The sequence below is a fragment of the Sorex araneus genome, chromosome 3 (genome assembly GCF_027595985.1).
Source record: "Sorex araneus isolate mSorAra2 chromosome 3, mSorAra2.pri, whole genome shotgun sequence".
Lineage (NCBI taxonomy): Eukaryota > Metazoa > Chordata > Mammalia > Eulipotyphla > Soricidae > Sorex > Sorex araneus.
Genome location: NC_073304.1, coordinates 75,636,517 through 75,656,292, shown reverse-complemented (window position 1 = coordinate 75,656,292; position 19,776 = coordinate 75,636,517). Strand labels below are relative to the sequence as shown.

General features: G+C 39.2%; 1 protein-coding gene across 1 annotated transcript; it reads right to left on the bottom strand.

The window, feature by feature from the left end:
* Nucleotides 1-6,182: 6,182 nt before the first annotated feature.
* Nucleotides 6,183-7,130, bottom strand: LOC101552991 (olfactory receptor 4E1). The gene has a single exon (XM_004609488.2). The coding sequence runs from the start codon at nt 7,128-7,130 to the stop codon at nt 6,183-6,185; it is 948 nt and encodes a 315-aa protein (XP_004609545.1).
* Between the last annotated feature and the right edge of the window lie 12,646 nt (nt 7,131-19,776).

Here is a 19,776-nt window from a genome sequence, read left to right as displayed (position 1 = left end):
TAGAGAAAGGATCACTAAGAAAATGATGGCTGGAGGAGCCAGTTGGAATAGGAGATGCATGCCGAAAGTAGATAATGGACCAAACATGATGACCTCTCAGTGTCTGTGTTGCAAGCCTTAATGCCCAAAAGGAGAAAGAGAGTATGGGGAATATTGTCTGCCATAGAGGCAGGGGGAGGGTGGGAAAGGGGGGGTATACTGGGGATATTGGTGGTGGGGAATGTGCACTGGTGGAGGGATGGGTGTTTGATCATTGTGAGATTGTAACCCGAACATGAAAGCTTGTAACTATCTCACTGTGATTCAATAAAAAAAAAGAAAGGGTTGGAGTGCATACTATACATGCAGGAGCCCTGGGCTCAATTTCTGGCACTACATGGTCCCCTGAACACTCCTGAGAATAGCTTCAGAGCACTTTACTGGGAGTATCCCTTGAATATCACTTAATGTGGTCCTAAAAACAAAGATGGAAAGGGAGGTAAAAGAATAGCAGAGGAGGGGCTGGAGCGATAGCACAGGTGGTAGGGCGTTTGCCTTGCATGTGGCCAACCCGGGTTCAAATCCCAGCATCCCATATGGTCCCCTGAGCATGGCCAGGGGTGATTCCTGAGTGCAGAGCCAGGAGTAACCCCTGTGCATCGCCAGGTGTGACCCAAAAAGCAAAAAAAAAAAAAAAGAATAGCAGAGGAATCTATGCTGAAGAATGTGAAGTATGAAAAATAATAGATTTAAATTGCTGATTTTGAAGATGGAAGAAGGCTATTATCCCCAGGAACCTAGAAGCTAGAAGAGGGAAGGAAATGGATTCTATCCTATAGACTTCAGAAAAGGATTTAGTCACAAGAGTTTTAAGATGAATAAGTTCTGGGGATATAGTATGTAATGTGGCAAAAAAGTAATATATAATGTGGCAACTATAGATAATAATATTGTGCCATATCCCTGGAATTTGATAAGATAATAGCTCATAAGTGTTTTTGTCCTCTGCCACAAGTTCCCCCACCATAACTATTTAAGTTATGAAATGGAAGTAGGTAATCACTTTTATTGTGACAATCATTTTACAATGTATACATATATACAATCACTTCATTGTGTACTTCAAATGCAAACATAAATATTATTTAAACATTTTATTTATTTAATTTATTTGGGCTGGAGCTATAGCACAGTGGTAGGGCGTTCACCTTTCACGTGGACGACCCATGTTCGATTCCTCTCCCCCTCTTGGAGAGCCCGGCAAGCTACCAAGACTATCGAGCCGGCCCGGCAGAGCCTGGCAAGCTACCCGTGTGTATTGGATATGCCAAAAACAGTAACAGTAAGTTTCACAATGAGAGACATTACTGGTGCCCGCTGGAACAAATCGATGAGCAACGGGATGACAGTAATTTAATTTATTTATTTTTTTGTTTTTCGTGTCACACCCGGCAATGCTCAGGGGTTACTCCTGGCTCATGCATTCAGGAATTATTCCTGGCTGTGCTCAGGGGACCATATGGGATGCTGGGAATCGAACCCGGATGGGCTGTGTGCTAGACAAACACCCTACCCGCTGTGCTATTACTCCAGCCCCAATGGTAGGGTTTTATACACAAAATGTTCTAGCACCACACCCTTCATCAGAATGTCCACTGACCTGCCTCCCCTTTCCCCAATTAATATCCTCTTCCATCTCTCCCATCAGAATAAGCATCCTACCATGACTGGAGTTCTCATTTCTGTTGCCTTTGGACTAAATGTAAATTTTTTTTAGTTACATATTAATAGAGCTGGAAATAAAAAACAATTACAGACTCATTGACCTCTGAGTTTTAAATTTATATATATTATGAAATATAATATAGTACATTAAATATGCTATCTTTAATTTTTAATCTCTTTAGTTTGTCAAGGTAACATTGGTTTACAAGACTTTTATGTTTATATATTTTAGGAGTATAATGTTACTACATTACAACCACCACCAAAGTACTGATTTTTAACCCAGTGAATTTCTAATCCATAGAATGTAAGGTAATGCATTTATGTTGGTTTAAGCTTCTAAGTTTGTGTTAGGTTGTAATAGCACCAATAAAAACTCAGTACATTTTTGTTGTATTCTCTTTTTCCCTCAACAAAGGAAAAAAGTTGACCTTCTTATATTGATTTCTGTATTTCAATGTACTTATAAACCACCACAGGGTTTTTGAGGTAAAATTTCCAAAAATATTCTGGAGTTTATTTGAAAAAACAAGCAGGCAAAAATAGTTATGAGGATGTGTTGCATTTATATAATCCCAAAACTATTGATTTCCTGAATTAACTGGTGTCTTTGGGGTGAAGTATATCAGGGCAATGGCAAGTCTATGTGAAGAAGACTGCATGGCAATCTCATTAGATAAAGAGGATGTTAATATACCTTGTTAGGGGAATAGGATTTGAACAGAAATCTGCTAAACAAAATGGTCATACTATCAGTTTAAATAAAATTAATGGAATAAAAGAAAATACACATATATTAAAATGTATCAAATATAATATTTATAAATTATTCTGAAATGAATTATGATTGGTTTGGGTCCTTGGGTCACTAATTTATTAAGTTCTATTATCTTTTTTTTTTTTTGCTTTTTGGGTCACACCCGGCGATGCTCAGGGGTTACTCCTGGCTCTGCACTCAGGAATTATCCCTGGAGGTGCTCAGGGGACCATATGTGATGTGCTGGGAATCGGACCCTGGTCGGCCTCGTGCAAGGCAAACTCCCTACCCACCGTGCTATCGCTCCAGTCCCTAAGTTCTATTATCTTACAGAAACAATTCTAATGCTTCTAAACTGGGGCCTATATCTAAGGGACAACAGGTGAAAATTATAAAATGGGAGGCCATGGCAGGAGCTAGGTGGTGATCTGGTAGACCAGAGGCACAAGAAGGAAACAAGGATAAGGGCTGGGGTTGGGGAACAGTCAAAAAATGTTGAGAAACATAGCTCCAGAGAACTGGAAGCCAGACCATACAGATACAGTAAATTACTCTGGCAAGAGGTTAAGAAGTGATTAAAAAATGGCAAAGTATTTAAAGGACAAAAATTAGATAATGCATATTAAATAAGCTGGGAGACACTTATGAAAATATCTAAACACCATTACTGCATATTTCAAAACGAATGTCAATTCCTAAAGTTTTTGTGTAAAATCTTGTCAAAATAGAATTTTATATAGCACTGTTGTCCACTTGTTCATCGATTTGCTCAAGCAGGCACCAGTAATGTCTCCATTGTGAGACTTTTGTTGCTACTGTTTTTGGCATATTGAATACGCCATGGGTAGCTTGCCAGGCTCTGCCGTCCAGGTGGGATACTCTCGGTAGCTTGCCAGACTCTCCTAGAGGGATGGAAGAACCTGGATCGGCCATGTGCAAGGCAAACACCTTACCTGCTGTGCTGTCACTCCACCCCACCCTGAGCGCACCCGACCTTGTCCGATCTTAAAAGCTAAGCAGGGTTGGGCCTGGTTAGTACTTGGATGAGAGAATTTTATATATTGTGATTAATTCTAATGCTTAATTTTCATTATTATGCATGCATAAAATAAGAAAAAATGAATAAATTATGTCTATACATTCGGTCTTTTAAAACATCTGTAATAAATTTTCATATATACAAGTAGTTTTTATGCAAGCATAAATTTCTAATGCCTTGTTTATATGTATTGAATAATATTAATTACTCTGTTATATGGAATTTAGTCTGAAGAATTCAGTTTTTGAGTACCAAGTTGCTGAACAAATTTCTTTATGTATAAATGGTCCTTGTCTCTCCTTGAAATTAAGTTAACTCCGGAAAAATATTTTGATTTGATTTAATTAATTAATTAATTTAGCAGATAGAACCCAGATCTCAAGCATACGATGCATACATTTTCTGCTCAGTCACATCTCCAAACCTTTTCTATTTACCCTTGGAATAAAAGAATTTTATCTTATGGATTCATCTAAAGTTGTTCACCCTTGCAAAATGGAGAATAAAGATTTTTTAACTTTACCTCCGAGAGAGAGTTGTGAGGACTAATGTGATTCTCTTTAGTTGTGAGGAACTAAAGTAGAAGTTTTGCTTTCAACTATAATAAAACAAGAGAGGGCACTGTTGTTCTTTTGTTGTTCTATTGTCATTTTACTAGTTACCACTTTAAGGACTTCCCTGAGCATTGTCTTGTATATTACATTGCATGTCTTCCCATTGTAACTTATTTCTGCATAAGATTCTATATTATAGAATTTATTGTCCACCAATTTATTGTCTTTTATTGTCCACCTTTATTGTCCACCACTCTATAATAAAAATAATTTTTATCATAATCATTCTGTAATTCTCAAATTCACCCAGCTATCCTACCAGGTATTCCTAATCAATGTGTTTTTTTTACTAAAAAAGCATTATCTTTAGGAAAGAGATTACTCTATTAATTGTTAGATTTGTCTGCTGTAAGTTAACTTGCGCTCCCCGGAAACCCTATAGATGTTTTCGTAAGCATGCTTGTCTATATCTGAATGGCTTGTATTGTTGGGTTTTCCTTCTCAGCACATTTGCTGACAAATAAACAAACAAACAAACAAACAAGCCCCCCCCAAAAAACAAAAACCCATGAAAATATGAGGTGGGTGTTAAGGCTGATGAGTTCATTGATCTTATTCTCACTGAATGCCTGGGAGATCTGGGCATCATTTAAGTATGTCTTTTTCCTTGATGAAGTTAGAAAAAGTATTGGGATCCAACAGGTTATGTTTTTTATATATAGGCACTGAGACTCTGTTGCATTGGCTATCCTCCTCTTTTTTTTTTCTTTTTGGGTCACACCTGGCGATGCACAGGGGTTACTCCTGGCTTTGCACTCAGAAATTACTCCTGGCGGTGCTTAGGGGGCCATATGGGATGCTGGTAATCAAACCCGGGTCGGTCTCATGCAAGGTAAACACCCTACCCACTGTGCTATTGCTCTAGGCCCGGCTATCCTCCTCTTAGATTCTACTTTCCTAATCTGCTCAGGACATCCTTTAGGGGGCTTAGCATGCTTAGGATCACCATGCTACAATTCAATGTGTGTTAACACAACTAGATTCCGGATGCTGAATATAGATCAGATTCTTATTCAACTTGAATAACTTGAATATTTTTTCCTGGCTTAGTGCTCAAGGATTGTTCCCAGCCGTGCTCCCATGCAGTGTGAGGATTGAACCCAGATCTTCCACATGCAAAGCCTGCCTTTGAGCTATCTCCTCTATACTTTATTCATATTTTTGTTTTCTATTTTCACTAGACTCTAAACGATATAAAGGAGGAGGTATATTCTATGACTATAAACTTAGATTAGCATATGGTACTTGCTTAGTAAATAATTGTCAGATGAAGGGATGTGTGTGTGTGCATGTGCGTTTGTGTGTGTGTGTGTGTGTGTGTGTGTGTGTGTGTAATTTAATCAGGATCTTGTACTTACAAGGTATGTTCTCTGTTACCTAAACTACATCTCTGGCTTGAAGTCTTTTCTTTGTTTCCCAAGAAAAAATACTTTATTAGTCAAAAAGGAAACATTGCCAAAACCTCAGAAGACGACAATACATACACTAGGTTGAATCCTTCTTTTCAAACTCATTAAAGTCATGAAAATGCATGGTCATGCAAATGTATAAAAATTTGGTTTTATAACTTTGATTTACCAGTGTTTACTAAGTTATTTGGATAAGAATATGAGTGAATAAAGTATGGATGGTTGCCTGGAAATTTGATGGCTTGTGTAAATCTTGATTACCACCTTTAACCAGAAGTGAAGTGAGACAACATATGATAAAAGCAGCCTTTGGCTTTTACTGGTACACTTGGATTAACATCCAACCTTTATCATTTTCTGGTTGGGTGACCTTGAGCATGCTATTTGCATTCTGCACTTTAGTATCTTCAGATGTAAGCAAGCATAATAATACCTACCTCACAGAGTTGCAGTGAGAGCTAAGTTAATACACATTGCCTAGAATAACTTACAGCATATGGAAGATATAAAAAAAACCATTGCTATTACAAAGTTTGTCAGGTATTGGGCAGAATATAGTTTTATAAGTCATATAGTTTGGTTAATATGGCCTGTGACTTATTCTTTGCAAGGCATCTCTCTGATGTGGAACACCAAGCATTTTAAAAACTTAGACAATTTTATTTTTTTTCTTTCCCTTCTGGCCTCCCCATTAATTTGTTCAAGGCATTTTTCATGTCTTCATTCCTAAGTGTATAGATGATAGGGTTCAGCAGGGGGGTCACAGCGGTGAAAAACACAGACACTACCTTGTCCTCCGGGAGACTGGTAGACGGGCGGGAGTAGATGAAGATGCAGTGTCCCAGGAACAGAGTGACTACAGTCAGGTGGGCTGCACAGGTGGAGAGGGCCTTCCGCCTACCCTCGGAGATCCGCTGCCGAAGACTCACCAGGATGACTGCATAGGACACCACGAGGACCACAAAACAGACCACAGAGATCAGTCCACTATTGGAGACAATCAGGATCTCAATGATGTGGGTATCAGTGCAGGCCAATTTGATCACCTGAGGTACATCACAGAAGAAGTTGTCAATCTCATCAGGACCACAGTAGGGAAGCCTGATGGTAAGGGAGGTCAGGGCTATGGAGTGGATAGTCCCACCTGCCCAGAGTGCCACAGCCAGCACCACACATACTTTCCAGCTTATTATCGTCATGTACTGTAGGGGTTTGCAAATGGCCACATACCGATCATAGGCCATGACAGTGAGAAGAAAGATCTCTGTGCAGGCAAAGAGGTGCAGGAAGAACATCTGAGTCACACAGGCATTAAAGGAGATGAGTTTCTCCTCTGACCAAGTATCAATCAACATCTTGGGGACAGTGACAGTGGAGTGACACACATCGATAAAGGACAGGTTGCTGAGGAAGAAATACATGGGGGTATGGAGCCGGCGATCATAAATAATAGTTATGACAATGAGAATGTTTCCAATTAGTGTCAGGACATAGAAAACAAGAAACATGGCAAACACAACCATCTGTACCTTCTGGTTTACAGATAAACCTCTAAGTCGAAAATAAGCCACGAAAGTAGTTTGGTTAAACAAGTCAGCCTCTTCCATTCTCTTTGCTGATACTCCTGCAAGTATTAGGGGAAAATATAAACTTATATTATTTTATCACTTAAGTTCTTGCATTTTTGCCTTTCTCACTATCTAGAAATTATAGGAATAAAATATTTTGTTTTAAAACCCATTTCATGGGGCCCAGGAGGTAGCTCGGTGGTAGTGTGTCTGTCTTGCATACATGAAGTTTCCAGTTATTTTCCTAGAATTGCCCCAAATTGCTGTTGAGTGTAACACGTCCTACATGACTGATGTGACCTTTGAAACCTGTCACATGTGCGACCCCCCGTATTGCAACTATAACATTAGCAACATATAAAAGGGAAGGGGAAAATATAATAAAATAAAACATTAAAAATAAGTCCTATTTCACTTCTTAAATAATACTCAGCACTTAACACACTTTTGGAATAGTAGAAAAAAGTATCTGGATTCACTAAGAAACATAAAATAACTTCGGCTAGGAAGAGACCAAACAAGTTATTTCATCCTTATTGTAATAGGATGTTATTGCTTAAGTATAAGATATATTTTTTCAGGATAATAAATTAAGATTATCATTATATCAAATAGGTAATTTGGGTATTGGGCCCAGTTTCCTGTTTTCCTAGGAACTTCCTGTTTTGCTAATCCAGACTCTTGTTCCCCTTTTCACTCTGCCTTAATGTCCCAAGACTTTAACTAAATGCTCTGTTTTTCAGAACTCAGAAGTTTTCACAAAACTGCTATGCAACTAGCAACATAGCTATGATATTTTTGAATAATTAGAAGATCCTGTGTGAAAAAAAAGCCCTAAAAATCTAGTGAGGGAAAAGGGAGACTTGCTTCTTACTTTGTCTGTTGGATGAGGAGATTTGCTCATTACTAAGCAGGAGGAAAATTTCAAACCTAATAGTCTTACTGTCTTAAATAATAGCTTTATGTTTATCCTTAGAATTTTTGAAGGGGGCTTCTCAGTCAGTCTCAGAGGTCCCCAGGGCTATTCCAGGTGATACTTGATCAGCTAGGTCAATGGTTTGGTCCTAGGACTAGAAATAATCCTTAACATTAAAAAAAAAAACAGAACAAAAATGCAATTCTGTCTGGACCACAAGTTAGACAAAATGATTGCTTAGTTTTATTTTAAAAATAGCATGTATTCACCCAAATATAACTTTTAAAAAATAAGAAATGCATGTAGTATTTAGAACGACAAGATCTTAGCAATTAAAGAGACTGAAAAAAATATTTTCTGTCCTTCATCACACTGATCTGTTTAAGACAATACATCTTATTTTATCTATATCAAACAAAAATGGATGACGTAAAATCAGGGACCAACCAAGAAGACCTGTGACGAACAAATTTGTTTTTTAGGGGGTCATACCTGGCTGTGCTCAGGGCTTACTCCTGACTCTGCACTCAGGGATAACTTCTGGTAGGGCTCGGAGGACCATATGAAGTATGGGGACTGAACTCGTCATGCAGGGCAAGTACCCTACTGGCAGTACTATCTCTTTAGCTACCGAAGTCTTTCTGGTAGCAAATTAAGCTCATGGTTTCTACGGCTGGGATGGGTAAATAACTATCCCAGTTAGTCTGATAATCAATTTGCCTAATCTATTTTTAATTTTAATAAATAGAGAAAATAAGACAACAAGAGGTCAAGCAATGGGTTCAGGTATACAAAGAATTAGGGTCATATCTGGAAAGCCCTGGACCAGGCTTTCTCCACTTCATCACCACTCTGGTTTGAATTCTTATGGTGGTTGGCATAATTGAGGTGTTAGCAGGATGTAACTTAGAGACTTCCTCTTCCTCTCCTATATATGTTTTCTCATTTTTTCTTTTTTGGGTCACACCCGGCTATGCACAGGGGTTACTTCTGACTCATGCACTCTGGAATTACTCCGGGTGGTGCTCGGGGGATCATATGGAATGCTGGGAATCGAACCCGGGTCGGCTGCGTGCAAGGCAAATGCCCTACCCGCCGTGTTATCGATCCAGCCCCCTCTCCTACATATGTTTGGCCAGCTTGGTGAGTATGAGGAGCTTCTCTGTTTTGGTTGGCTGCTTTTATGCTAATGTCTTGCTGCATAGTTCCGCAGGGCGGAAAGACAGATGATCATGTCAAATCAGGAAACCAACAAAGAAGACCTGTGACAAAGGTGTTTTTGGAGCAGAGGAAGTTTTTCTTTTTTTTTTTGTGGGGGGTGGTCACACTGGCTGTGCTCAGGGCTTACTCCTAACTCTACACTCCAGGATACTGTCTGGCAGGACCCATCTTGGTTCCTTGAGTCCTGTCATCTTGTGTTACCTCTTCCCATCACTAATAACTAACGCCCATGAAGATCAAGTTCTCTTCTACGTATATAAATCAACTCCACATTGCTTATATATTTAAGACTAGACAAAGCATTACTCTTTTGCTCTTAGGTCTCCGTTCTCATGCACCTTATCATGTTGGTCTTCAGTTGACAATGGTCTATCTTCTTGTCTATATCAGAGAAAAAGCTAATGGCACTACCAAATCAGAAGTGAATAAAGTAAACCTGCAGGAGATAAGGGAGTTTTGGAGCAGTAGCGATCTTACAGTTACCATTTAAACTAAACTAGTATCTAAAGTTGGAATAATATTTGTGGCAACATTCCAATACAATTACAGGCTGATTTTACCTCTGGAATTTTTCTTTGTCAATTTAAATATTTTTCTTCAAAGAGTTATCTTAACATTGACTAATTCTGTTATCCTTATCATTTGTTAAGTTCTAAATGGATGGTTGTAAAATTAGAAGTTGAATAACTAAAATAACTAACCAAGAATAGAACTTGGGGTTGATTTAAAATTCACTAAGGAAAAATTTCCCGCGTAGATAATAAAAGGTATCCAAATTCAGAATGAGGTCTGACATAAATATTTCTGTTTCTTCATTACAGAGCATGAATATACTTAATGTTTGCCCCCATCATTGAAAACAACCCTGATATCACAAAAGTGTTTTGGAAAACGCAGATGTGTCCAACTGCAATAGAAATTTAGTGTTAGCTCATATCAAGATAAGTAAATGAAAAATAATTTATTATTACTTATATTTTATAAAAATTCTGGCAAATCCTTAAGAGAAGAAACAATAAAATGAAAATGTTTATAAACTTATGCTGTTACCTCAATAAATTGGAACAAACAACAAATAAATGAGCAACTCACCCTGGTTTGTTTCTGATGCCCTCAGTGCCCACCAAGGAAACTGTACTGTAATAGATTTATAGTTTCAATACCACAAATGTTATCTTCCTGTAGAAATAATATTTTGAATTTGGACAAATCAAATAACCCAACTTACGTTGATTTTGCTATACAGAAAGTCAAAGCTCTTGAAATTTCTTGGGTCTTCTCTTTGGTAATAAATCACAGTAGATCTATTTGATAATATTTTATTTGAGGCACTTCAGTATTGCTGCAAAGACTGCACCTTTTACACTTATAATAATTAAAATTTCCCCCAATATGTATATTATGAATTCTGCACTGGGATTTTCTAAAATTGGTTTTTAGTCAACTGAAGATATGGTTTAGGAATGGAATATTTCAAATATTTTTTTCAAGGTTGTACTGATGAGCAGAATGGCTTAAACTCACCACCAACCACTTGCAGTATTGCAGTTTACCTGAACATGAAACACGACCTATTACTCAGAACACTGTGTTCGAAGCATCCAGCTTCTTTTGCAGCACATCCTCCAAGAGTAGGTTCTATATTGATAATTTCAGATGGGTTAATTGACTGAAAGTACTAAGGGGCAATCTATAGATGAAGAATGCTGCGGGCACAAGCAGCTAAAGCATTGGCATTGCTTTATCTGACTTATATAGGTTTTATGTCTTGGCAACTTTTAATCAATGACATCAGCTTGCCTAGTCACTGGTTAGGAAACATGTAATCTTTAGGGGACTAAAGTGGCAGACTTTGAAATGGTCATCGAGGGAATTTAATGGAGAAGCCAGACTTCAACATCCAAACCTTTGGGGTGTATTAACATATGATTAAATGAACTACTATTTAATGACGGCTTATTATGTATTAAGTCTTAGGTCGGGGTTTCAATATTTTATTACTTAATTCATATACACACAGAGTTGAGAGGTAGGTAATAAATTTAAGACTACAAAAAATGTTTTTTAAAGTTAAGATTTTTGTTGGGCTGGAATGATAACACAGTGGTAGGGAGATTGCCTTGCACTCGGCCAACCTGGGTTCGATTCCTCCGCCCCCTTGGAGAGCCCGACAAGCTACCAAGAGTATCTCGCCCGCATGGCAGAGCCTGGCAAGCTACCTGTGGTGTATTTGATATGCCAAAAACAGTAACAACAAGTCTCAAAATGGAGACGTTACTGGTGCCTGCTTGAGCAAATCAATGAACAACGGAATGACAGTGACAGTGACAGTAAGATTTTTGTTAGCTCTCTGTCTCAGACATTAAATCTTTAGGACTCTAGAGTCAAATTGACCATACATTCAAATGCCCTATATATGTAAATTTGGGAAAATTATTTAAACTTTATAAGCATCAGTTTTCTCCTCCTCTTTGTACTCCTCATCCTTGTCCTCCTCCTTATCCTCTTCCTCTTCCTCCTCCTCTTCTTCCTCTTCTTTATTCCCACACCTTGCTACAGTCAGAGCTTACATCTGGCTCTGTGCTCAGGGATCACTGCAACAAGTGCTCAATGGACCCTATTTGATGCCATGGATTGAACTAGGGTTAGTTGAATACAAGGCAACCACTTTAACCACTGTACTGTCTTTCCAGCCTGGCCTCAGTTTCCTTATTCTGTAGCACTGTCGTCCCATGGGCACCAGTAACGTCTCCATTGTGAGACTGATTGTTACTGTTTTTGGCATATTGAATATGCCAGGGTATTTGCATATCGATGTTGGCATATCGAATATGCCAGGCTCTACTGTGTGGGCGGGATATTCTCGGTAGCTTGCTCGGGCTCTCTGAGAGGGACAGAAGAATTGAACCCGGGTCAGCCGCGTGTAAGGCAAATGCTCTACCCGCTGTACTGTTGCTCTAGTCCTTTCTTATTCAGAAAACATTTATGAGAATGGCGAAAAATCTCTTGAACTATTTTCTTTCCTGAGATGGTGGTGGTGGGCGGGATGTTAGTTATCAAAGCCAGGACCTCATGTATGTGAAGCATGTGCTTTCTCACTACACTACATCCCATCCCTAGGACCTCTTGACGTTTTAGTGAATCATGTGGCACAGAGTAATTATATTTATATTATTATTTAATGTTCAACTCAAATAATCAAAAACCAGCACCACCAACTACTAGTCAATATTTTTTATGCTACCTAAGTTATTAAAAAAATTTAAAACTAATTTTAGAACCTCTCTAATTTTCCTTTCGTTTTATCTGTTGTATGTGATGGTCCAAATTGGTGAAAGAACAATTCAAGAGAGTGGAGAGGGATGATTATTAATCTCTGAGTTTGAATTTCAAGATTGAATAGTTTTATAAGTTCGCTAGACTATCCCAAATAAGCATGAAACTACAATTAAGTTTTATAGCTGACCATGTCACAGTGTGTAGAATAATAATAGAGAAAATGTCATTTTCATAGTCATTTACCTTTAACTCTCAATAATGACTAATTTTTAATCCACATTTTCCCAAATCCTTAATAACTCTTACGTTTATTTATTTATTTAGTTGCTTTTGGGGCCTCACCTGGCGATGGTCAGGGGTTATTCCTCATTCTGTACTCAGGATTTACTAGTGGAGGTGCATGGGGCACAGTATGGGATGCTTGGGGTCAAACTCAGGTCAGCTATAGTGAGCAATTTATAGATTTTGGGCTTTAGTCCTTTATCTGAAGTATTATATGTGGATGTCTTTTCCAAGTCAGTTGTGTGTCTTTTAATTTTAGCATGAGTTTCTTTTCTCTTTTCATTTTTTGAAATTTAGGCATTGTGGTTTACAAATATGTCCATAAAAGAGTTTCAGACATACAATATTCTAACGTCAATTCCACCACTAGTGTCAAGTCCCCTTCACCTTTGTCCCCAAGTACCCTCCCAACCCTCAGCTTGCCTCTTTAATACGCACATTTTTTTTTTCGCTTTTCTGGTCACACCCAGTGATGCACAGGGTTTAATCCTGGCTCTGCACTCAGGAATTACTCCTGGCGGTGCTGGGGGACTATATGGGTTGCTGGGAATTGAACCTCGGTTGGTGGTGTGCAAGGCAAATGCCCTACCCGATGTGCTATCACTCCAGCCCCTAATACATACATTTTAAGGTTTAATTATTGGGGGTTTAGGTCTCATGCTTATATCATTTATGGCTCTGTGGTTTATATATTATGATACCGCGGTACCCCTGATGTGTCAAAGGCTCCTTATCCTGGCACCTGTTACCTCCTGAATTTATCTTCTTATTTCCTTTCTATATTTCTCTCATTCCCTGGTCTTTTCATATCTTTAATCTAGGAGAGTCAAGGGTTTCCCTACCTTTGATACCTCACATTCCTTTGACATTTATTCTATATGCCACAAATAAGTGACATCACTTGGTATTTGTTCTTCTTCTTCTAACTTACTTTATTTAACATGGTATTTTCCAGTTCCATTCAGATCCATACACGATTTCATTCGTCATCCATTCATCTGTCATTGAACACCTAGATTGATTCCAGATCCTTACTATTATACTGAGTGCTGCTCTGAATAATGGTATACATATGTCCTTTTCAATAATGTTTTGTGTCTTGGGGGTAGATACCGAGAAGTGGAATTGCTGGAAACTATAGTATGGAAACTCTAGTCTTACTCTTTTGAGAAATCATCATTCTTTTTGCCATAGGGGTTGAACCAACAACATTCCCACAAGCAGTGGATGAGAATTTCTCTTTCTCTCTCTCCTTCCTTCCTTCCTTCCTTCCTTCCTTCCTTCCTTCCTTCCTTCCTTCCTTCCTTCCTTCCTTCCTTCCTTCCTTCCTTCCTTCCTTCCTTCCTTCCTTCCTTCTTTCTTTCTTTCTTTCTCTGTCTTCTTTTCTTTCTTTCTTTCTTTCTTTTCTTTCTTTCTTTCTTTCTTTCTTTCTTCTTTCTTTCTTTCCTTTTCTTTCTTTCTTTCTTTCTTTCTTTCTTTCTTTCTTTTCTTTCTTTCTTTCTTTCTTTCTTTCTTTCTCTCTCTCCTTCCCTCCCTCCCTCCCTCCTCCCTCCCTCCCCTCCCCTCCCTCTCTCTCTCTCTCTCTTTCTTTCTTTCTTTCTTTCTTTCTTTCTTTTCTTTCTTCTTTCTTTCTTTCTTTCTTTCTTTCTTTCTTTCTTCTTCTCTTCTTTCTTTCTTTCTTTCTTTCTTTCTCGCATTTCTACCAACACAGGTTGTTTTTCATTTTTGATATGTTCCACTCTCACTATTGTTAGATGATATAACACTGTCATCTTGATTAGGATTTTCCTCAGTGATGATAATGTTTCAAATTGAACAACCATATGTATTCTTCAGGAAGTATCTGTATATTTTTCTCTCCACAATTTTTGATAGTGTTTTTGATAGTGTTTTTAGATTTTTTTTGGGGGGGGTCATTGATATTTGTCAGTTCTTTCTATATCTTGAATATTTTCTGATGTGTTGAGAGTGCAAATATTTTCTTCCATTTAGTTGGACATCTTTTAGTTTTAGCTCATGTCTCTTTTGCCATGCAGAAACTTTTTAATTTGATGTGATCCCATTTGTTTATTTTGTTGTCTTTTTCAATGGAATCATATCATTGAACACCCTTTTGAGGTCCAGTTCTTGGCACATTCTATATTTTCTTCAATGTATTTTGTGGATTTTGGTTTAATATCAAGTTCTTTGATACATTTTTTGTTGGTTTTGTTTGGTTTTGGATTACATCTGGCTGTACTCTTGGCTGACTTCTGTCTCTGCTCTCGGGGATCACTCCTAGTGGTCTTGGGGGACCACATAGAATTCTGGGGATTGAGCCTGCACTATCACTCAGGCCCTCTTTGATTCATTTTGAATTCACTTTTATGTAAGGTGTAAGATATGGATCCAAGTTTAATTTTTTGTACATGATTATATATTTTTCCCAGCACCATTTATTGAAGAGGCTATCTTTATTTACTCCACTTTATGTACCCAGCTACTTTGTCAAAAATTAGTTGACTATAGATCTGGGGGGTTATTTTTGGGTTTTTGATTCTAACCCATTTGTCAGAAAATCTATTCTTATTCCAAAACAGCAAGTCTAACTTGTTGTTTTGATTACTATGGATTCATAGTAGACTTTCGTCAGATAATGCAATATCTCCAATTTCTTATTTCTCAGTGTGACTTCATTAGCCTGAGTTTCATTCACTATACAGAAACTTTCAATGTCATATAGTCCCAGTTGCTTATTTTTTCCTCACCTTTGCTAGTGGAATCAGGTCATTGAAGACTCCTTTTATGTCTGGAGCTATAGGCTTTATGCTATAGGGTTCTGCTTATGTTATGTTTCCTTCTGTGTATTTTATGGTTTCTTGTAGGATAACATTGGTTTGTCCTTTCTCCCTGGCTGCAGGGAACTTGGGTTTGTTGGACTGCACCCATTCACAGTGCTCCTGAGGCATTCCCATTCCTCTGTGTTTGTCTTTAACTTCTCTGTGCTCTCGTCCCTAACCAGTTAATCACTGATTTCCCCTAGGCAGGACCTGTGACTTGTAAAGTCAAATTCCTCAGAAATCTCTGGATTTATATTTGTAAGTGAAATATTGCTTTTCTACTTCCCTTATGTCCTTTTGCATAGTTTACTTTAGAGCAATGTCCTTTTTTGTATAGACACAGGAAGACAATTAATGCTATGCGTTTGTAATCTGGGAGCTAATTGACTCCAAATAATATTCACTCCTGGGCGTTTATAATATTCACACCTTAAGTCTAGGTGTTTTCTAGACTTAAGCCTCAGTTGCCCTTAGTTCCTAGCACCCTAACAGCAGAGTCCCAACAAGGGACTGGATGGACCCAGAGCAAGCTGTGAGCTACCCTGGCATCAAAGCAGGTCAAGCCAAGCACCATAATACTTAACTCTAAGTTAAGAGCATGGTCATGGACAAATTCTGTCATGATCCAAAGAGTAATAACTGGATTAGGACCCTGTTAGGGTTGGAAAAAACTAATCTGACCTGAGCACTGTAGTCTGGGATCTATAACGAGATGTCCCCAGGAGAGCCACCCTACAAGCTTAATGTATTGCTTACTGTGTTCATACAAAATGACTAGAAGGTAAATCTAAGATAGTTGTTGTACTAAGGAAAGGACAAAAACAACCCTAGATGGTATTTCACCCTTAGGAGGATTTCCTAGCTGCAGGAAATCTGTCTTATCTTAAAAGAGCTTCCCTCAGTAGGAAGGGCTTTCATATGTTGATTGTGCTACCTGACCTAGGTGTACTTGCTACCCCCAATACTTGGAGGTTGCTGGAAATCAAACTGGGCCAATCACGGGCCAGGCATATGCCCTCCTCACTTGAGAGTATCTCGCCTGCACGGCAGAGCCTGGCAAGCTACCCGTGGCATATTCGATATGCCAAAAACAGTAGCAACAAATCTCACAATGGAGACGTTACTGGTGCCCACTGGAGCAAGTCAATGAGCAACAGGATTCAGTGACAGCATTTATATCTCTATTCTATTTACCTATATGTTTCCTGCAATCCTTTTACATGGTATAGATTTTTTGTTATTATATTAGGCCTCAAGTTTTGGTCATTGTCTTCTTTTCCTTCCAATTGTGAACTTAGATATTTTGTTTTCTTCATTTACAAAAGTCCCATTCTTTGAAGAAAATTATTTTAGACCACTCAAAATATATAGGGAAGAAAGAAGGTTTAAAAATCCCTTTCTGGGGTCAGAGAGCACAGCAGATAGGGCATTTGCCTTGACCATGGCCTACCTGGGTTCTATCCCCAGCATTCCATCTGGTCCTCCAACCACCGTCAAGAGTGACTCCAAGAGTGACTCCTAAGAGCAGAGCCAGAATAACCTCTGAGCATCTCTAGGGGTGGCCCAAAACAACAACAAAAACAAAACCAAAAATCTCTTTGTGCTGGGAAAACTTATAAATGCTTATAAAAGAATGAATCTAGATACATGTCTCACACCAAACTCAAGAATTTAACCAAAGATTAGACCAGAAACTGCGTAATCACAGAAATAAATAAGTAAGCCATGGTGGAGGTGTGGGCTCTCTTGCCTGCTATGTGTGTTCAGTGGCCATGAGCCGCTTCCCTGCCCCAGGCTGTAGCCGCCGCCAACAGACGCATGAAGAAGGGAACAGGGCCACCAGGCTGGTTGGTGATTAGTTTCCGTTTATTCCATTCTCCCCACACACCTGGTCCAGTCTCACTAAGTTTCTTATTCCAGTCTCACCCTACCCTTCATTCCTGTATCCTTCTGCCCCCATGCTAGTCTCTCCATGCCCCGCTCAGTCTCGAAGCCTTGGTCTTGGTGCATCCCACATGGTCCCCCGCTCTCAGCACTGCCAAGAGCACTTACTGAATGCTGAGCCAGGAGTAATCCCTAAGCATCGCTGGCTGTGGCCCAAAAAGCCAAAAAAAAAAAAAATCTTAGCCACAGAAAAAAATGAAAAGTTTTCAGTGCCAGAGAAGATTAAGAGTTTGGTTTGACTAGGGAACAGGATATATGGTTCAGTAGTATCATTAAACTTCCAGGATTGTGACCCTGGATTTGATTTTAGGCACTTGCCAAATAGTTATCACACCTTTTTTTTTTTTTTTTTTTGCTTTTCGGGTCACACCCAGCGACGCACAGGGGTTACTCCTGGCTCTGCACTCAGGAATTACTCCTGGCGATGCTGGAGGACCCTATGGGATGCTGGAAATCAAACCCGGGTCGGTCGTGTGCAAGGCAAATGCCCTACCCACTGTGCTCTCACTCCAGCCCCAGTTATAACACCTTGAGCCATAAACCTCAGCCTAAATTTACTACATGCTAATCTTAACATAACCCTAACCTTTACCTGAAACGTAGCCCTAGCCCTAATCCTAAACAAAACTAAATAAAAAAGAGCTTGACTGGGGAAAATATTCAAGATTTAAGGATATAGGAGGGGAGTGGTTTATTGCTCTGGATCCTCTGACTAGGATTTTTAAGTAGAATTCTCTTTTCCATACTTAACATTTATACCCCTGTTCTATTTATCTATATGTTTCCTGCAATCCTTTTAAGTGGTATAGATTGTTTTGTACTACACTAGGCCTCAAGTTTTTTTTTTCTTTTTGGGTCACACCCAGCGATGCACAGGGGTTACTCCTGACTTTGTACTCAGAAATTACTCCTGGCGGTGCTTGGAGGATCATATGGGATGCCGGGGATCGAACCCGGGTCAGCCACATGCAAGGCAAACGCCCTACCCGTGTGCTATCACTCTGGCCCTCAAGTTTTTTATTTTTTTTTATTTATTTATTTTTTAAAATTTATTTATTTTTAATTAGAGAATCACCGTGAGGGTACAGTTACAGATTTATACACTTTTGTGCTTATACTTCCCTCATACAAAGTTTGGAACCCATCCCTTCACCAGTGCCCATTCTCCACCACCCGTAAACCCAGTGTCCCTCCCACCCTCCCCAATCCCATCTCCCCCCCACCCCACCCTGCCACTGTGGCAAGGCATTCCCTTCTGTTTTCTCTCTCTAATTAGCTGTTGTGGTTTGCAATAAAGGTGTTGAGTGGCCGCTGTGCTCAGTCTCTAGCCCTCATTCAGCCCGAAACTCCCTTCCCCCACATGGCCTTCGACTACAATGTAGTTGGTGATCGCTTCTCTGAGTTGACCTTTCCCCGGAACGTGAGGCCAGCCTCGAAGCCATGGAGTCAACCTCCTGGTACTTATTTCTACAGTTCTTGGGTGTTAGTCTCCCACTCTGTTATTCTATATACCATAGATGAGTGCAATCTTTCTATGTCTGTCTCTCTCTTTCTGACTCATTTCACTCAGCATGAAACTTTTCATGCCCATCCACTTGACTACAAAATTCTTGACCTCCTTTTTTCTAACAGCTGCATAGTATTCCATTGTATAGATGTACCAAAGTTTCCTCAACCAGTCATCCGTTCTGGGGCATTCGGGTTTTTTCCAGATTCTGGCTATTGTAAACAGTGCTGCGATGAACATACATGTGCAGATGTTGTTTCGATTGTACTTTTTTGCCTCTCTGGGATATATTCCCAGCAGTGGTATTGCTGGGTCAAATGGGAATTCAATATCTAATTTTTTGAGAGTCGTCCAAATTGTTTTCCAGAAGGGCTGAACCAGTCGGCATTCCCACCAGCAGTGAAGAAGGGTCCCTTTCTCCCCACATCCTCTCCAACAGCGGTTGCTTTTGTTCTTTTGGATGTGTGCTAGTCTCTGTGGTGTGAGGTGGTATCTCAAAGTTGTTTTGATCTGCATCTCTCTGATGATTAGTGATGCAGAACACTTTCTCATGTGCCTTTTGGCCATTCGTATTTCTTCCTTGGTAAAGTTTCTGTTCATTTCTTCGCCCCATTTTTTGATGGGGTTGGATGTTTTCTTCTTGTAGAGTTCAACCAGTGCTTTATATACCATTGATATCAACCCCTTATCTGATGGGTATTGTGTAAATATCCTTTC

What these genes read in the sequence shown, in the direction of transcription:
- LOC101552991 (XM_004609488.2), bottom strand. Translation starts at nt 7,130, where the DNA reads ATGGAAGAGGCTGACTTGTTTAACCAAACTACTTTCGTGGCTTATTTT.